General features: G+C 41.7%; 1 protein-coding gene across 4 annotated transcripts in view; it reads right to left on the bottom strand.

Annotated features, from left to right (window-relative positions):
* The window catches only part of ZNF827 (zinc finger protein 827), a 115,253-nt gene that overhangs the window by 29,633 nt on the left and 64,436 nt on the right, over positions 1-21,184 (bottom strand). For all 4 annotated transcript variants that reach the window (XM_028744957.2, XM_028744958.2, XM_028744959.2 and 1 more), the window contains exons 6-8: positions 8,651-8,890; positions 6,603-6,660; positions 2,824-2,927 (exon numbers count right to left, since the gene is read on the bottom strand). In XM_028744957.2, coding sequence (XP_028600790.2) covers positions 2,824-2,927; positions 6,603-6,660; positions 8,651-8,890 — 402 coding nt within the window. The remainder of the gene's footprint in view (positions 1-2,823; positions 2,928-6,602; positions 6,661-8,650; positions 8,891-21,184) is intronic.

Below are 21,184 nucleotides of genomic sequence, written 5' to 3' on the forward strand. Positions count from 1 at the left end.
CGCCTGACTCTAAGTGGATATAAATGCCTGGTTATGACTCAACACCTTGTTCTGGCATTGTCAAACTGACATACATCTTCTACCTTTTCCCTCAGTTCGTGTGTCCTGACTTTTCGTTGGTAAGCCTGATAGCAGAAGCCTCAGGTTTTTTTTATTAAACTGATGTGAGCCACTTTGGGAGACAATATTTGTCTGAAAAGTGGTCTAAGAACATAATAAATGTTGATAAGGAGCAGCTTTAGGACAAATGAAAGGAAGTATTTCTTATTCCAACATATAACCAACCTATGAAACTCATTGTCACAGGACTGGGGTAGTATATAGACCATAACACTAGCAATGGCTACTAACTACAATTTTCATAAGCAAAGTTTCCTAGATGATGCAGATTGTGTATCATGCCCTTCCTGTGAACTTGGCTACAGTGTCTAGTTGGCTACTGTTGGGAGTGTTAATGATCTGGGATGCTGCCCCTGCGAGACTTATTCCAGGAACAGATTCTTCTCCTAAGGGTCCTCTTCCCTTTGGAACCTTCTTCCCTCCTTTCTGCTAAGCCCTTGTAGGTCCTTTGGTGCTTCTCATTCAAGGAAAACTCATAGAATCAAGAAGCTGTCTTATTCCAAATCAGACCATTTACCTAACTACCTCAGTAGATGTCAATGGCGACTAGCAGTGGCTCTCCAGGATTTCAGACAGGACAGAAGTCTTTTCCAGCCTCACTTGGAGATGCTTAGGATTGAACCTAGAACCTTTTGGCATGCAAAGAATACGTTGTAGCACTGAGCTACACCCCCCGCCCTTATACATAATGAATACACCTGAGGGAAGGCAGGGAGAGAAGACAGAATAAAGGTATCTCAGTCTCCCTTCCCTGGTCCCGTCACCACCAAGTGATGTCTCTTTATGGCAGCCTTTTTGAGCGCATAGGAATTTACTAGCTTGTTCTCTGAGAACCCCTGAGACATAACGAAACATGTGTGGTGTATGCCAAGTACACCACTCGGCCCTAGTAAAAACTGCTTTAGTATCCTTGCAGCAAATTTATGGAACTGTGATAGGATTTATTTTACCCAATGCAAATGATTCTTTCCTAATTTTACAAATAAAGATAGTGAAAGTTTTCATGTCTATAGCATCCGAAAAAACAAAAAACACATTTGACAACCAGACAAAAGCTTGAGCTCTTGCAGTTCGGTTGATATCAAGCTATGACCTCACCCGGTGAGTTTAATTTGATCTTCCTTTGGTAATACTGTAACACTTTGTTAATGCATTTTGACGGGCTCACATATCATATATTAACCTTCCACATTTGCAGCGAACATGGATTTAACCCGCTGGCTAATAATACCACTTATGCACATGGAAAGCGGAAGAGAGGGGACAGAAACTCAAGTTTTGCATGTATGCCAAGGCCTTACATCAGCACGTGGCAGAGCTGGGCAAACATTGAATGTCCAGAGCATCCACTGCAGCTGATGCCACCACCCCTTTATTTAGTTGTATTAGCAGGCAGAAAATAACTGTGCTCTCTGCCAGAGTTTTGCTTTCGCTACCTGCCCCACTCCTCCACCAGTTCAGAGCATGCTGAAGTCAGTATTTCGTTGTATGTATGCCTTTTGTCAAAAACAGCAAGAAAACCACCGGCTGCATGTGTGTCCTCTTCCAAAGAAGCAAAGCTTCTTCTCTGGATTCCAGGCAAGATTTTTGGACATACACAGGAGTCTGGAATTTGCCCTACCACATTTTCAGCTGCAGTTAATGTCAGGTTACAGCAACATTAAGATATCCTGGCAGGCAGCCAATGCTCTTTTCTTGCGAGGTAAATTACAGATGGCGGTCACATCCTGCCTCCTTAAAAGTTAGAAAGAGCTGGCTGGTATGCAACAATGAAATAAATAAAATAAATATTTCAGTAGCAAAGCCCTTTTGAGAGGGTTTCTAAAGGGATGAAATGATTTAAAATGTACAGGTTGACAGAAATATCAAAGTGCTTATATATACAGACAGAAAATTAAAAGCAGAAAGTCCAGTTCCAGTTCCTTTCAGTTTGTTAGCCACTATGGAAATATTTTGAGATTTTGTTGGGATGAGGCAGAACTTCAATTGAAAAGCTGAAAATACATAATGTTTTGTACATGATCTTGTGTTTCTGGTACAATTGTAAGGGCAATTATATATGCTAACCTCTCCTTCACTCCACTCTGGCTAAGCCCCAACAGCCCCAGAGTGACCAAATACCTAAAAGTTCACTTGCCATAGTAGCAAGCAATATTTATCCTATCATGACAAAACTGCAGCTGAATTTGTGTAGGTAGAAAAGCAACCCAATGAGTCTGGGATAAAGTAAATGTTTCCAGAACTCTATGTGGTGAGGAATTTCTAATCAACATCCCTTTTCATAGTAGTTTTCTAGGCTTTGTGACTTGCTGACCATAAAAGACTATGGGTGAAATCCAGCGTTGCATGAGTGGAAATCTCTTCAGCTTGCATGCAGTCACCCTTGGATGTCAACCTATGTCAATGTGCCCTGCAATGTTCTTCAATTCTTGGAAATAATAATTAATGTTTTTTTTCTAGCTGAAGAATCCAACCCCAGTTAATTCTAATTAGCATCAATTCATGCCAAGTTAAATACATTTTATTTAGCCAATTATATTTTCAAGGCCTATGGCTGGTGTCTTATATTTTCAAAGCCAATGACTTCTGATATATTTTGTTTCAGGATTTGTGATGCTTCCACTTGATGTATCTGAACACAACTAGGACTTTTCAATCACAATATCTGAACTTTACTGTTACTAAAAACATAATGTCCCATACCTGGTACTGTTGTCCTTCCATGAACAGCAGTCTCATTAGACAGGAGATCTTTTGAGTTGGAAGTGAATGGTGATTGTCTAAATGTATCTTCAGGGAAAAAAGGGCTAAGGAAAAGAACGATTTGTTTTCTTTTAAGCTGACATAATACTAATCAGAGAATAAAAATCACAGTAATGCACAATTAAATACGTTCTGTTTACAATGTTACAATGAAAATTGCTTTTGAAACTCAAATAAAGACTAACCTTTGGAACAAAATTTCACTTGTTTTACAAAATGACTTGATCATCACTCACTACTGAATTCTGTATTGTTATCTACGCAGCATACCATGTATCAAAACCGAAAAACTGGAGCTTTTCGTAGAAATACTTTGGAGAAAGAGACAAATGGAAGTGGCTTTTAAGGTGAGACAGAGCTGCTCCCCTGATATTGGAATCACTTCTGTTTACTGGTTGGTGGAGGGCAATGTAGGCTGGGTGGGGTGGGGGGCACCAGTGGAAGTGCTAGATTGACCATACCACTGCACCTGCCCAACCCCAACCTTGCTGCCATCCCATCACCATCCAAGTAAGATGCAGTGACCCCAGTGGCAGGTGGGTGGCCCATAACCACCACATGGGCCTTCCCTGAAGTTAAAAGTCAAAAGCCCTCAATGCCAATAATGTAATTTTGATGCATGGCCTCTATGTTTTCCCAGCTATTCCTTAATGAAGAACCACCATCTTTCGCTGGCTATGGTTCGCATTAGAAAAGCAGCATTAGCAGAGACATTTTAAGGAGACATGCATGTTCCTGAAGCCCAGTGATGTTTGTGCAAAGGAATTTCAGGACATGGCACAGTATATCAGGTTTTATGGAGTGCCACATTGCAAAGAGCTCACAGTTCAGACATATGTTCCAGCAACATGTCCAAGCCAAGTTAATCCAGCTGGTGTGGATACAGTAAATGTCAGTATGAAGACTGACACATCCTGTCTGAATATTCTTCTATAGGGAGGACAATGCTTCTCCCCGTCCTGAGGGGCCCTTAGTGGGAGACTGATTTTCTCAGGAAAATGTCCGTATCACTGGAGGAGCCTAAATGAAGCTAAGCATTCTCCCTACAGTTATTCCCCTCATCTCCGGCTGAACCAATACACTCTGTTTCCTTGCAAGGAAGTTGTTTAGGTTGTGACAGGAAGACCTTGGAGCTCTAGGACTACAAACTGAGAAGCTGTGTACCTTTTTACACAACTTATTTACTGACAGAGGGAAAATCAGTTCATGTTCAACCCAACAAGTAAAACTTGGCTCCTGCATGCAAAAGCTTTTGTGTGGATAAATTGACCCGAGCTATATCTGGAATGATGGACAGGATTTTGCAATGGACAAGACAGTGGTGTAGTGGTTAGAGTGTTGGACTAGGACCTATGAAACCAGGAATCAAACCCCCACTCAGTCATAAAGCTCACTGGGTTACCTTGGGACAACCACAGTCTCTCAGCCTAACCTACCTCACAGGGTTATTGTGAGGATTTGATAGGGAGGAGAAGGATCACGTACACAACTTTATGCTCTTTGGAGGAAAGGTGAGATATAAATGTGATTTAAAAATTAAATAAAAATAAAAGAATAGATAAATGGTTCGGAAAGAATGGATAATTCTCTTTGGTATACTGTACCCAAGTGTTTGGGGTGTTCAACAGATGGATTTCTGCTCATGATTGGGGGTCTACCTGCATGCTACTTTTGAGGACAATCAAGTCCCATATAATATCGCATGTTACTTGAGCATGGGTGCTCTGAGGCGCACTGTTTGCCTGTTTGTTTACACATGTGCTGAGGTTTTTCTGGGTGTTATCATTTGCCAGCCTTCCACTTCCACTTTGTTTCTATCAGCCCACAGGAAAGGACGCAGCCTGCTTTTTGTGCAGAACTGCTCTTGCACAAAACAGCTCTATTAAAAATAAAAATTGCCCTTGCAGATAGATGAGGTGGAAAGCAGGAAGAAAGCAAGTGGTAGCCTTTCATGTAAGGGAACCAAATCCTGACCTGACTTGGACAGACAGACCCCCTCACACACTTTTTTTTTTACTGCTTTTTGTGCAAATCTGGTGTATCTGCACACAGATACACACAGGTAAACAAATACCTGCTCACAACAGACTCCAGGTTTCCAAAATTTATAGTGGGTACAGAAGCACTAATTGAGGGGTGGAGAAAATAACACACAGCAAGAATACATCTCATCAAGCTCTGCCTGCTAGTGCAGACAGGAAACATCGGGATATATTTTGGAGGCAAAAAATCTAAGGTGCTCATGTGTATTCCCACAAAGGCCCAACAGACACAACCACCCACATGACCTAGAGGGGACACAGCCTTGGTTGACAAGACTTGCCAGGACACCTGGGAAACTACAGTCCTGCCTTGTTCTGCTAAATAAGAATAAGCAGAGGCAATGGCATGGGCCGCTGCTTTTTCCTTTTCCATGTTTTGCTGAATCTAGAAGAGGCACCGATGAACTGAAGTGAGATCTCAAAAAAAGACCAGGGACGAGAGAAATCACTGCACTTTGGAACAACTCTGCAATAATCAAGCATGACAGAGGCCAGAGGTGAAGCGGGACCGAGAGAGTGAGGTTTCATATCCAATGTGAGTCTCTATTACAGGAAGTAGATACAGAGAACGTATTTTTTTCCTTCCTACTGTAGTTAACAATCCTATGATTTATAAGCACATCAGAAATGTATCAACGCTGCTGCTGCTGATTTATTGCCTTAGCTGCCCTAATACTATGAGCTTATTGATTGAATTAATTTTTAATCACATGTCAAACAGAAATATATCAGCTTATCACATAGATAGCATGGGCATGATCATGCCAAACTTAAGCATTTTTTAAAAAAAATTCCCCTGATTTCTGTGGGAAATATTTAGGTATGAGCTCATGAGATCAATGAGATTTAAAAGGGCATAACTTTGGTTTGATTACACCATGTACGATTCTCCATCTGATACACTGCAGCATTTCAAAATCTAAAATAACATTCCCACTACACCAATGCCAAGTACCTGCCATGTTATAGGATGCTTTATCTGTATGGCCTTTGCAGAGTGCCCATTCAACACGCCAGTGAAGTGGGCCAATGGAACAGAAAAACACCGGATAGTTCTAGGTAGGGTCAGTTCCTTTACTGACAGAATAACGCAGTTCCACAGCTTTTAAGTTACATTCCATTGTAATATACTGTACAATCATACCTTGGGTTGAAGTTGCTTCAGGTTGAGCGCTTTCAGGTTGTGCTCCATGGCGACCAGGAAGTAACAGAACGCATTACTTCCGGGTTTTGCCGCTTGCGCATGTGCAGACGGTCAAAATGATGTCACGCGCATGCGCGGAAGCGGCAAATCGCGACCCGCCCATGCGCAGATGCTGGTTGCATTTACTTCAGGATGTGAACGGGGCTCCAGAATGGATCCCATTCATATCCAGAGGTACCACTGTACCGTCCTTCCAGCAGCATACAGTCACCTTGCAGTGCCCCAAACAGAATAGGCTTTGGCCAAGAGCAAACTTGCTTCAACCATAAGTGTATTTATACTTGTGCTGAGTCACTCTCACATGCTTGCTGACCCACTCTCATGTTTAACTAGGTGCAGGTACACGTGCAGGTGCAGGACAAACACACCCAAAATTAACCAGCTAAATTAACTAAACCCTTTGACCTTTTTCTCTGCATGCATAAAAGCCCTTATACATCAACTTATCATGCTCTAACAAGTATGCTGCTTACCTAGTTGTAGCTGTGATGGTGTTATCCTTAGAGTGATTGTGCTCTTTGCTCACTTTCTCTGCAGAGATATAAATTATTATTTTTAATTAGTCAAAACGAACAAAAGTATTTCCTTTAAAAGTTCTAGTTCTGGCCATTTTCAGCTGAGGAAAATCTTATTTGTATGGATTTATCAACTTCTTATCCAAATATCCTCTCCAACCTCCCATTTACATTGTAAAACATGCATCAGTGTTCCCTTGCTGAAAAATTCCCCTACTCAATTTATGTGCTTTCCTTTGATATTATAAATTTGCTTGAATACTATGGGAAACAAAGAAATTGGCAAAAGGAAAACAAGGTGCCTTGGTGTTAGAACAAATGACTGCAAGGAAACTATTCCTGTATTATTTAGAGACCTGGAAAGAAGCAGTTATCTGTGGCTTATGGCACCCATTGTAAGTAAGATATATGTCTCATGTCAGACATACAGAGGTGGGGAAAGAAAAATCAAAAGTCATGCATGCTTAATTTTTCCTCTAGGCAATGTAGGAATAGGTTTTTGCCCAGGTAATTATCGTATTTTTCGCTCTATAAGACGCACCAGACCACAAGACGCACCTAGTTTTTGGAGGAGGAAAACAAGAAAAAAAATATTCTGAATCTCAGAAGCCAGAACAGCAAGAGGGATCGCTACGCAGTGAAAACAGCAATCCCTCTTGCTGTCCTGACTTCTGTGATAGCTGCGCAGCCTGCATTCGCTCCATAAGACGCATAGACATTTCCCCTTACTTTTTAGGAGGGAAAAAGTGAGTCTTATAGAGCAAAAAATACGGTAACTGCTTTTTTGGAATGGAACTCCCTTCTAGTTTGTCATTGCACATATTCAACTGATGGCAGAAACTATTTCGCAATCTTCCTAGAACACAAATTTTGACTCATAACTTTATTGTTCAAAAGGAAAGAAGTTCTGTGCCCATGGTTTTCCACTGAGTGCCACAGGTTCAACAGGGCAGAAAGGACCACAGGATATGCTGCTGAACCTTTAGGAACAGGAACAATGGTGCATGAAAAGAAGTGGCACCACACAGATACTGGCAGTAAAATTGTGTTTATCTGTAATGCAGAGAGCCTATATGGTTTAGTGGTTAGAGTGTTGGACCTAGAACCTGAGAGCTGAAATCCCCACTTGGCCATGAAGCTCACTGGGTGACCTTGGGCAGTCACCATCTCTTGGCCTAAACTACCTCATAGGGTTATTGTGAGGATAAAATGGGGAGCATGAGAATCATGTATGCCACCTTGAGCTTCTTGGAGGAAAGGTGGGATATAAATGTAATAATAAATAAACTAAAACTAAAAAGCAAAAGCAAACTTACATCCTGAATAAAATAAAGGCAACCCCCATTTACGCACGGTCGTGCCGAATCGAGAAGTGACCCAAAACCATCATAAAAATGTCACAAAATGGGGAACGGGCGGGGTGTTTGCAGACCTTTTCAATGGTGTTTCAAATATAAGCAATTTCACTGATGTGAACAGTGCCTTGGAACATAACCCCTGAGTAAATGGTGAGTTGCTTGTCGGACTTTCTTTCAAGGATGCTTTTAGGATTGCACCGTAAGTCTCCAGTTAATCTGCAACCGTATTTTTTACTTTTTGCTACTCCAGTACTTACAAAGCTATTTTTCTAGATAGGAAAGCTTTATCAGAAGCACATTTACTCATAAAAAAGCCACACTGCATTTAAAAGGACTTACAGTACCATCTTACACACATCTACTCAGAAGTAAGTCCAATGAATTCAATGGGACTAAGTTCTCAGGTAATTGTGTTTAACTGGGGTAGGCAATATGGCACCCTCCAGGTTTCCATTGGTCATGCCGGCTGTGGCAGATGGCAGTAGAAGACCAACAATATCCGGTGGTCACCATATTGGCTGCCCGTGGTGTACAGAATTGCAGCCTTAAGGTCCTAGTAAGGACTTCAGCCTCAGTTCAACGCATTCAAATTCAGAATTTAACAAAAACGAGGAAAGTAGACGGTAGGTATCCAACTACTTTACCTACCTGACAACTGAAAAAGTAGCTCTGAAGCCATCTTCACTGATATATCTTGGCTGAAGAGGTTTCTCTCAGGGAGCACTCGGCCTTCTGGTATCTTTTGTATGTGTTCAGTTATCTCTTGCCTGAGTAAAGTGCTATAACTGATGTTTTGGCTAGGTGAAACTGAGGCTTGGGAATCATGAATATCAACTTCCATGGGCTCTTCTTTGATCTTTATTATTTGAGATTCCTTGCAACTTTCCGCTGCAAATAGAAGAAAACAAAATAAAGCACCACAAGATTGCTTATTATTCAACTATTTAACATTTAAAATGTAAGGTTAGGCTATACAAGTCTTACATATAATTTTGCAAGAACAACAGTGCCATGCATCACTACTAACTTCACATATTACCCAGTGTTAAAAGAATGACTCAGGTAAGTCTAAGAACTACAGCACCTATTTGTTTGCTTGTACTGTAAGTATGAATTGACAAAAATATTTACTGTTTGTTTGTTTTTAAAAAACATCCTGCATCTTTTGTAAAAATGAAAACTTTGAGAACTTGGAAACTCTAAAAGAAGAAATGCTTTCATAACAGAAACTGGCCACCATTAGGATACATTGTTTTACAGAGTTACACTAACCATACATAACTTCTGTTTAAAACTCAGTTCATTCATTCAGTGTCATAGGCCTCTCACAACTAAAATGTATTTATTTACCAAACTTATTTGCTGATTTCCAGGCACAGTACTCAATTTGGATTTCATTCTTGCTACTAATAATAGCCAAGAATCTCTCTCTCGCACATATTAATAAGTTCAGTAAAGGATGTCCTGTAAAGTCAAAGGCGGTTTTAGGGTAGCGTGACCGGTTTGGCCACACTGGGCACCATGCTACATGGGGCACCACAACAATGTAGAACAGAGTGAGAGAAGCGGGGGTGAGGGTGGATTTTAGCATTGTACAGGGTGATGCTGAAATGTGAAAGCCCAAAGTCTGCCACTGGCAAAGTGCTAGGTAGATTGATGTGTTGTACAAATACTAAAAGGAAACATGAGCAAATCTCTTTCGTCACCCCCACCAACTCATTCAATAGACAGGAATAAGATTTGTTTAAATTATAGCTATCGTGCATAATTCATCTTGGATCCCATCAGAATTTGATTCCCTCCCCTCAACTATGTTTCCCCCTCAGTGTTTTGAAGTCCTCTTCTTCATTCAAGGAAAGAACCACTTTTTCACTCCTGCCGCAGTTCCTGGACTGCTCTCTGTGGCTGAAAAATGCTTTGGTTTTGAGTGCAGGTGAAGTGACCGTTTCCTTTTGAAGTATTCGCTGTCCTTCACTTCAAAGAGATGTCAAAGGTTGAACTTCAAGAGAACTTGACCAGGAGACAAAAAAGAAAAGCAAAAGGCGCCACCTTGAAAGGCAGGTGGTCTGCTCTGAGACGCAACTCTGCTTTTGAAACCCTCAGCAAGGATCTGGCTCATGATTCCTGTGGACAATGTCAATTAAAAATAATTATAAAGGAACCGAGGAGGGTGGAAGAGGGAAAAAGGAAGATGAAAGTATGGAAGGACAAGAGGAAGGTGCTCGCAGGAATGGGAATCAGGCTCTTCAAGCCTAGTGGTCATATTTTCTTCTGGGCAACCTCCCAGGTGACCACAAGCCAGTGGAATACAGAACCAGAGGAAAAAGTGGGTACAGCAACACACATCTGATACTCCATCCAGACAAGCCAAAGGTATTATCAGAGTTCAAGGACACATTCTAGCTAGTTAAAAAGAGGATGTGAAGCAAAGCTGGTGAGGGGTGAGGCAGAGGAATGTGGCATGGGGTGAGTCCTGAGAGCTAGTCAGAGATGCTTGGAAGGCTACATTTGGCCCCTGGCCTTAAGGTTCTTCACCCTTGCCAAAGAGCTTCCATCAGTAAATCTGTCAGTTCTTTATTCTTTGGGCAGAGCAATACAAACTCTGGCTGGGAAGTAGCAGATCCACCACTGCATCCAAAGCCTTGCCACTTGCACCAGCCTAAGGGCGTGTGTGTATGTGTGCTTAGGTTTTTTGTTGTGCCAGTTGAGGGGCAAAGACTGGGACCCTTAATAGGGAACAGGTCAGCTTAGAATCCAGTAGATGCAACCCTGCTCTGCCTCGTAACACCCTGTTTTGAGGTTTTATCCTGGCTACAGCAATAGTGTTCACTTTGCCACAGTTCATTTGGCTCTCCCAGCTGAGAGTTCCATGGACACGGAGCCCCACACCTGTGCACAAAACATCCGCTCCACCTGCATGGAGCAGGTGTTAGGATTACAGTTTTGGTCGCCAATTTCTTGTGCCCGGTGAAATAGCTGTGGAACCAGCCTGCTTACGCTCAGTCTCCCAAACCATTGACTGCAGGCAGGGTAACTTGTGCTATGTCACGATGCCTCCCTGATCATTCTACAAAGTTGTGAAGAAACAATGGTGAAGGATTTGCCCGCAGAAATGTAAATGCCAGCAGTTTAGAGGAGGAGGAGGAGGAACTGGCTGTCATGACTCTTTTTAAGAAATGCTGGGGAAAGAATCATTATTTCAGCTTGGGGAGTCACTCGTACTCCATTATGTCAAAAGCAGTTGACAGATGAAATAGCACCATCATTTGTTTTACTGTTGCTGTGTGCCATGAAATTGTCCATCCATGTTGCCAATGCTTTACAATGTTGTGACCTGGCTTCAAGGCTGACTGGAAGGGGTCAAACGCTAACAGATCAGTTTGCTGTCCTTCTCCTGCTTGAGAACAGGTGATAGGCTGTAGGATAGCCAATTAATCTCACAGGCTTCAAGCAGAAGAGACAGTTGCTGTTTGCGTCACCTCCTCCTATCTTCCTCCTAGAGAAAGATGAAGTATGCAGAAAATGAAATGGGGAAGGCTGCACATATTATTTGTTGCGATAGAAAGGCGCAGAATAGGACTCAACTAGCTGTTGGGAATCTCAATGTTATAAGCACAATGAAGGAGAATTGGTTGCCCTGCTACTGGCAAGACTGAGGAATTTAATTGGATGGTGCACACACACACACTTGCCATCTTTTAAGTCATAATTTTGACAACTAGAGAGGGAAGGTTTTTCTTTTCCTTTGTATCTGTTACCCAACAGCATTGATATGTGGAAATTCTCTGAATGAAACTTCAGTCAGTGAAATTCTCAGTTTGCCTTCCACAGCTGAAGCCTTAATTTTATGTTTCCAACTGCATGAATTCATCACACAACCAGATGCATGAAGCAGAGCAATTCTGTGTAGGTTTTAATTTGGGAAGCAGCATATGAATTAGTGTAAACGTTCATTGATAATTGAGGTATTATAAGTTCACTAAGCTCTTCTTCCTGGGCAAGGGAGATCACTCTTATAAATGAGGCCTAGTTAGGGTTGCTTCACACATGGCCATTTCCTAAACAGAAGCTTCTTCCATGTAGGTAGGGGAACCTTCTTCAGCCCAAGAACATTACCTTAGAGAGTACAGTTGGAAGGGATCTCGAGGGCTATCTAGTCCAACCCCCTGCAATGCAGGAATCTCAACTAAAGCATCCACAACAGATGGTCATCCAACCTCTGCTTAAAAACCTCCAAGGAAGGAGAGTCCATAACCTCCCTAGGGAGTCCATCCCACTGCTGAGCAGCTCTTACTGTCAGAAAGGTCTTCCTGATGTTTAGTTGGAACCTCCTTTCTTATAACTTGAAGCCATTGGTTTGGTCCTACCTCAGGAGCAGGAAAAAACAAGCTTGCTTCATCTTCCATGTGACAGCCCTTTAGAAACTTGAAGAAGGCTCCCAGTCTTCTCTTTTCCAGGCTAAACATACCCAACTCCCTCCTTCATAAGGCTTGGTTTCCAGCTTGTCAATATCCTTCTTAAATTGTGGCCTTGTATCTTGTTGCTCCACCCTCTTCATTTCTTTGCGTGTTCTGGGAGACCAGGGAGGAGGGGAGCTGGTCGCAGAAGGAGGGCAGCCTGCCTCTTGGCCCCCCTCCTCTTCTGTCTCTGAGCCTGGACTGCCCTCTGTCACAGCCTCTTCCTGCTCACTAAACCATGTTGCCTCTTCAGCTTCCAACACCACCTCCACCCAGTCTGCTCCTTCTTCTCCCTCGGACCATGCATCGTTGTCCCACCACCAATCCTCTGGCTCTGAGCCTTCTTCCCTTGGGGGTTCCCCAGTTGATGCCTCCCACCACTCCTCTGCATCCAGCCAGTCCATGAAATCCAGCTACCCCTCCCAGTATACATGGATTTTGTATATAGCAGAGGTACCAGTGAGGGAAATGGTGATGTGTGACGTAGCTCTTAATCCTGTATTTGAAATAATAAGGCACTGTACAGTTTTGGGAGCCTACTGTTTTCTCTGAGATGAGGTTCACCGTCACTTCACCTCTGCCCCAATGAAGCCAGTAACATGGTTATTTGCTACTTTCATTTATTTCCATTTTTATTCTCACGCACCTGCTAAATGTCAAGCTAAGGCACACAGTTTGTTATGAAAGATGTGATGTTTAGGAACATGACTTGAGATAAATGGCACAGCATCCCCTTAACTACACAGCCTTTGCATTTAGCTTCAGGGGGGTGGAGGAATACTGCATTTTCCTACATAATGGAATCAAGTTCAGAAAGGAACTATATTAAGCCTAATCATAAAAGTAACAACTCCAAATGATGTGGAGTCTGATCCTACAGCTGCCAACAATCCCACTGAGTTCAATGGAACTCACTTGTACAGGATTGCAGCCTTTTAGTTGTCAGTTACTGTGAATCACAAATGCACTCGAAGTCCTGTTTATGGTTGGTCACTGTGAGAACAAGATGCTGGACTAGATGGGAATTTGGCCTTATGTTCTAGACCCTTAAATCAATTTCTAGTTTGCTTTGGTATTCATGTGGAAATGGGGAAGGATATTTACTGTATTTTGAGATTCTAATTTTTTTAAACAACCAAAACAGCACATTTACTGTACTTAGTACCAAAAACAGCAGATACCAGAAAAACAAAACAAAAACACACAAACAAACTGGTGTTCTGCCTGTCCTTTGTTTTGTCAATAGTTGACTTTAAAACACTGCATGGATATTGATGAAACCACCGTATTTTGAAGCTCATTTATTTATTGCAAACTTACAATAGGCTTTTCTTCTGAATTCTCAAGTAAGTACAGTAATGTAATGTAGGTCCCCCCCCCCCCCGGCTATTGTATTGCTATTTCCTTCCCAATGATTGTCTCTCAGCAGGACTAAGGGTGAAGGGTAAACCTCCCAAACGCTGTGCGTTAAGAATGAACTTGGCTCTTCAGAGGTATGCACTGGGTATCTTTATCTATGAAAATCTCAGATAACAGAGAGAACAAATGTGTTCTTCAGATGTCTGACCTCTAGAGTTCCGGCACTGGACTCCAAATTTAGGTGCAAGAGTCAAGATGACCTTCGTTGCTCAGCCTCTCTTTCGAAACATTCTTTCTATTTCTGTTTCTGCTCCGTGCACAGTTTAATCCTCTGCTCTGCAAACACTTCTGGCTAGCACACATGGGCATGACCGAGGTATGGAAAACGTGTAGTGACACCGTATATTCCTTTACTCATTGACCGTTCCAGATTTTCACACGCAGGAAACGCTTCTATACATTTAAAACCTGATCTTCACATGCAGCAGAATGAGATGGAAACGAACTGGTAAAGTCCTGAGGTAACAAAAGTGGACTGTACAACCCACACTGCAAGTGAGATGCAGTTTTAAAATTATACTGCCCAGTTGGACATCTCAGGGCACACCATCATAGCGAACACACAGAGTCAGCCCTACTATTAGGCAGAGTGGAGTGCCTGCTTCAGGCAACTGATTTTAGGTGTAATGAAAATACACAAATTGTTATTGAATTCATTATTATTGTGTTTTTACCTCAGGAAAGGATGCTTGCCAGAGTTTCTGCCTCAGGTGGCAAAATTACTTGGTCAGTCTTGGGCACTATATAACTTGATGGCACCAGGGTAATGGTGTCTTTTGTGGTTTTGCCTCAGGCAGCAAATGCCCCAGGGCAGCCTTGTTTGGAACAGGCCTCATTTCTTTTTGCTATTTCAACGACTTGTCAAGTACTGTACAAGTTTTAGTAAGAAAGGTAAACATGTGCAAATCTTTAGTTACCTCACGACAAAGAAAGAAAGCAGAAAAAAGAGGGCCTCTTCAAAGTGAAGTGTCCGACATTTCACAATAAATTCTAATTAAGTGCCCATTCTTTTTCACCATCAAGCAAGGCATTAGACAGTTAATCTGGCAAGAATACTGGTGCTTTCTTGACAGGCTGTGCCTTGGAGCATGTGGGGAGATGTGAAGCAGGCAATAGTGAATGGCTTGGCAAATGGTGGCATGATATGAGAGAGCCTTGACTGTAGTGACCTGGACTCAGCCATCATTTCCCTTCCTTGGCAGAGGCAACAGCTTTCCATAAGGCTGAGCTGCTGCCATCTCAGAGTGGAGGCCAAGGTCTTAAGACTTTATGGGCACAGATCACCAAACTAGAGTTAGTGAGCACCCGTGGAACCATTTTCATAGTGCCGGACATCCCAGTTGTTCCATTTTTTCCTACAAAATCCAACTATGAAAATATTAACTTATTTGGTAAATAACAATAGCCTAGATCAGTGTTTCCCAACCTTGGGCCTCCAGCTGTTTTTGAACTACAATTCCCATAATCCCTGACCACTGGTCTTGCTAGCTAGGGATGATGGGAGTTGTAGTCCAAAAACAGCTGGAGGCCCAAGGTTGGGAAACACTGGCCTAGATAGATTTCAAAAGTCTAGCAATTCCATGTATAGGCAGCCTCGCATATACATGCCCCAGGCCACGCTTACCCTGTGGTCTTCAGTCAGGTTCCAATTTTGTGATAGAAGGTCAATAATAATGAGCTGTACATTGTTCTTACAGCCTCATTCATAGGAACAGCTGATGTCTGGGATCCTAAGATGTTATCCTTAGGAAAGTTCAAAGAAGGAAAGATTCCTATCCCTTCCTGTCCCCTGCAGCTACTGTACCCCACAAAAAGCCTTAAGCTGAGGGGTCTTCCAGAACAATGGGAAGCAGGAGGCTGTGAGGAGAATTACCCCAAATCAAGAAAGACTTCCAAGATAAATAAGTTCATGGAAGGGAAGTTTCCTGCATCTCAGCCCCAGCAGTCCTCCTATATTAGGGTTACCAGATGTCCCCGTTTCAATAAGTCCCTGGACAAATTCCATCCCCAGAATGTCCCCGGGAAACGCAGCAGCGGCAGTCTCAGCAGCCCAGAGCAGTTGGCTCTGGCTGGCTTCAGGAGCTGCTTGGAAGTCCCCATATGATGGTTGTTAAGGGGCTCTAAGATGCAGCTTCGGGGCTGCCTCCACCTTCCCTGACCCCAGCAACTATACTGCATTCCACATTACTCAGGAGCCCCTCCCCGCTACAGAGAGGCTTTTCAGAGAGTGTATAACTGACTGCAGTAGGAAGTAAGGGATGAGAAACATTTGCTCTGTGAACTTAATCAAACTGTCTGCGGAGAGCATTCCATGATTTGGGCACTATCACCAAGAAGGCCCTAGAAGCCACCCACTCCCCTTCAGATGCCAGGGGCACCTGCCAAATACCATCAACAGAAATCTTAATGTTATGGGTAGGCATAGAAGGCCACTTGATCCTAGACCAAAAAGATCCAAACTAGCACTTTGGCTTGGGCCCAAGAATGAGATCAGCACAACTCCTGGTGTAGCACTGGTATAATGATCATAACAACTAGTAACATCTGGTAGTCTATCTCCTGCATTCTGAACTAGATACAACTTCAAAATAGTGGAGCACTATCCTTCAACCTTTTCAGATCTAGGGCCCATTCTTAACCCAAACAAGCCTTTGGGGACCCATTTCTTAACCTCTGATCATATATTTGCATGGTGGCACGGCTCCTGCTGTGACCCACCTCAGATCAGGCCATGACCACCTAGTGGGCCCTGATCCACCAGCTGAAGACTGGTGGCGTTAGAGCACATTACAATCATCTAACCTGGAGAATATAAGAGCATGGATTGCTGAGGCTATGCTATCCTGAAATCATATACACAAAAGAAGGTAAAATATTATTATTTATGTGTGATAAGCAATGCTTTATAACGAGCTCACATTATAGCAGTTTCCCCCCTCCAGATCCTCTTGGTTTTGACTCCTGAATCACTGCCCTGCTTCTGACGTCCTTGCATGCAAAAATAAAACCTTATTATTTCCTTCCCATTCCCCCCAGGTTTTCCGCTTGCTCCATTTCTGCCTCGTCCTGGGCTTCCTGAAAGGATTTCCTCTGCAAGCAGACAAAAGGATCAGCTGAGAAACATCCACGCTGTTGTTTTGAAACGGTAGAAAAGAAAGTGTTCAGGATCTTTGAGCTTTAAAATAAAATTAGACTGTAGCGTGACATTACACTGTGTGTATGTAAACCCAAATTAGCTAGTCTTTCAGTGTAATAATGGTACATTTTACATTTATAGCCCCATACTGCCCAATTTTCACCTCATTAAATTTTCACACTAGCCTAACCTGTACCAACTTAAGTTGGTGTTTTTTAAATCAGTGCAGCAAGTTCAAGATCACGCCTATGTCACAGCATAAACAATATTTACAAATTATTTGTAAAGGATATTTATTTACACTATGCTTTTGAACTTCTATTATTAATCTTATAAACACTGCACAAGCTTCTAATACTGAAGTAAAAACAAACTGAAACAAAATTAGGTTCAAATTATTTTGATTTTTTTCCAGCAGTTGACATTTAGGTTTCAAACCTTCCTATCTCTCAGTTATAACAAAAAAGAATTAAACCCACTGGGGTCCCAACTTTTGGAGGTGGAGGGATTTTTCTTTGCTGTTTAATAAACTGAAACTGCCACTTTGCTTTTTGACTATCAACTAGATGGAACTAAGTAACTGCACATGCTGCATTGACTCGTCCAAAGCCCTCAGAAGAATGAAGTGGCCATTTAAAATGCTAATTGTTCAATCTACCTAGATGCAAACATTTAACAACTTAAATAAAACATGGCAATCTGCACTGATTGTTCAATACATCCCTAATTATTGTTGTTGTATACTTACTATTGTATAATCTTAGAAGGCTGTACAATATTAAATGGGGCATGGCTATGAGGGGGCATGGTTCTGACTATCATGAAGCGACCCTGCCTTTCTAAATTTACCATTCTATTATATCAACATTATATATATACCATTATACCATAACCACAAACACTTATACAATACAACAGAATAATATCTCAGCAGATAAGCATTTAAAAACAGGCTATACTTTTTTTAAAAAAGTCTTCCATTGATGCCAAAAAATAACAGAAACTGCATCAGGTGAGCTTCTCCACGGAGTGAGTTGCCACAGAAATGCCATAATGAAAAAGGCCACCCCCTGCCTCCCCACAGACAATGGGCTTCAGGGATGGTGCAGAAGGGCCTCAGCAGGGGTGGGGCGAAGAGGTCACTCAGGTTTCTGGGAAGTAGTTTGAAGCATCAAAGGCACCAAGGAGGAAAGGGTAGTGTCCTTTTATAGAGCACCATGTGACTTCAACAATGCACAGAGCTCAGTACGGTGGGTGAAAAGAGGAGCCTAAGAGGTTCTGGATCCAGTGTCCACCATTTTGCATATGGCCCCAAACAAGCCTGGCATAAGGCGGCACACCATGGTAATATTAACCACCCAAACTAAAAATACCTCTTTCCAGGAAGTGTGTGGTGTGATGTAAAACAGTCTGTTTCACACCCGGAAGACTCAGGTCTAGACATTCCCAGAGCTTTGAAGGCCTTTGTAGGCTGAATAAGTAAAGAGCTGTAACAGCAAAGCACTGTGTACTGGGTCACTGCTTTTAGTTTAAAGTTCTCATTGGAAGTTTGCTGAGTACATTTTAAACTGTTGCCCTTTAACATTATTTCAAATGATCTCATCTTTCAAATTAACATGTTTTTTCATTAGATACACATGCATAAAAGAGGTAGAAGGTCATTTGAAATATTTGATGTAATCTCAAAGCTATTTGAAGGCAGATTATCCACCAGAATCTAATAAACTTTAAAGTACATTGCATTGTGATTAATATGCTACCTCTGTATGAATATGAACATTTCCCACTAACAACAGCCTTTCAGGATATTTAATGAGGAAAAACACTCAAGCTTGGGGGGGGGAAGTCTATTTGCCAAATAGAGAACTAGCTACAGTTCTACAGGGCTGGGTTGAAAATGCTTGTTTTCCCTTCTGATTCACTCTAAACAGAAGGCAAAAACTAAAACGCACATTTATCAGCAAATAAGCAAAGATATCACAGTATCCTTGTTGGGATGGATGATTTGTAATTATTTTAAGAACTGGATACTAATGTCAACACAACTCATCTCCATAACTGTAAACCAGCTCCTTTCATGACTATCAACATTGGCTAATCCTAATCTGTTTTAGATGGTTTGGAGACCTCTAACCATCCCAGAGGAAAACCTAGTAAGGATGTTGGTAAGAGGTTGCCTGACCAGGTTGGGGGGGGGGGGGACACACATTCTGCTAGTTCCAAGATCTCTTATCCCTTCCCCTCTTTTTAAAACACTTGGTTATATCTTTATTTTGATTCTGCTGACAGTTTATCTGGGCATTCTGCAGAATGCAGTATTGGTCAAAGCCAACCACTCACTATCTTAAGACGACCAGGAGCCAATGAAGTCCTAACAGCAGGAGTCAGAATCTGTTTTTAGCCCCACTCTGAAAGTTGATCTAAATCTGCATTTTTGCAAATAAATTAGCATATGCATATCCCATGCAAATTTGTACCACTGGTCTATGCTCCAAGTCTTTTAAGTAGCGAGCAGTGACCCTAAAAGCCAATTCCCCCATCATTGTTATTGTTTAAGTAGTTGTGTGCTTTGTGTATTTCACAGGCATGCATAGTTAACAAGACATATAGTTAAATCCCCACAGAATATATATATATTCGATCAAATTTAACTGCTTTTTATTGTTCTTCTGTGTTTTTAGTAGTTCTTGTTTTTATCTGTAACTATGTAATAAGAATTTACTATGTAAACCACTTAAGAACTTACTATTTAAAAGTGATATACAAATATCCAAAATAAATAAATGGTTGGTATTCTCAGCACTTAGAAAGTTGATTCACGGGTTCTAGACCAAATTAGTTACATTAGCTGATCTACACAATCAGTACTACTACTTTTAATTTTTGCAAATGTATTCCACCCTTCATCCAATGCGGGGAGGGACAAACACAGGTCCCTCTTCACATTTTATTGTCACAGCAGTTCATACAATATCACCCAGTAAGTTTTATGGCTGAACAAATCTTTGAATGAAGGTTTCCCTAGTCTAAATTCAATGCTGGTTTTTCACTCTTTTGGCTCATATTGGTACTCATGTTATTTTGGGTTACTGTGACTGTCATGGAAAAAGCTGTTAAATGAAATGAACTGCCTGAAATAAACTTTCTGCTGCATGCATTCACCAGTAATAAACTGAAAACCCTCCGAAATTGGCACAGTCCTTATTAGACGTATCTCACCAACAGGTTAATTAAATATCTGTAAGTAACTGGGAAAACAGGATATGCTCTACAACACTGCTTAATTGTCACCAGATGTCAGCAGCGATATAACAAGATAACTAATGAAGCCTGTATTTTATTTTTATATTCTTCTACTGCATTGTTATGTTTCTATTTTTAATAGGACCCCCCCCCCCCATGCAAAATCTTCAGTGGTTCCTGGAGCTTAGCAAGCAAAGGTCAAAAGCAGGTCATTCTTTATAGGAGTGTCACATGCATATGACAGTGCCAGTATAATGGCATAACTTTTGTATCCATCTTCAGTGTGAAAGCTGCATTAACATAAAGGTTGCATCTATCCTTTGATGACGATTGCACTTTGGAAAAGTTTTGACCTTTCCCCTAACTTTTCTTGGAACTCTCTCTGAGCTTCATCTCAGCCACATCACCATCAGCACAACACGCTAAGCCAAACCTTAGCTTTGCAAAACCACACAGGTTTGGCTTAGCATGTCTTCCAGACTAGGCATCACGGTTAAGCTCTCTGCTCCCTAACCACAAACTGTCACTAGCAAATCTCAGAGTTTACCATTTATGCAAATATCCATTTCCTTCCTAGGAGTGGCAGGTCAGTTCACCTGCAAATGAATTATTTAGTTGATAAGGAAGGACTTTGGATTGATTACTTTAATGACTCACCCTACTCTGAATAATTTTAATCACATTGGAGCAAGCCAAATGTTAATTTCCAGTTTGCCACCTCTTCAGCATTGGAGTAGCAGTTAATTGAAATGCTATTTTGTTTTTCCTTTAACATGCCTGAAATTTGATTGTTCTTCTGGACAACTCTTTGCTTAATCATGTTTCCATTGCCCCCGAGTTGTTAAAATTTATGGCAAACGGAAAAGCCTTCTGTAGATGCTAGACAGGTTGCATCTGGAACAAATGCAAAGGTGGTCAGGTGGTAGA

The sequence above is a fragment of the Podarcis muralis genome, chromosome 9 (genome assembly GCF_964188315.1).
Source record: "Podarcis muralis chromosome 9, rPodMur119.hap1.1, whole genome shotgun sequence".
Taxonomy (NCBI): domain Eukaryota; kingdom Metazoa; phylum Chordata; class Lepidosauria; order Squamata; family Lacertidae; genus Podarcis; species Podarcis muralis.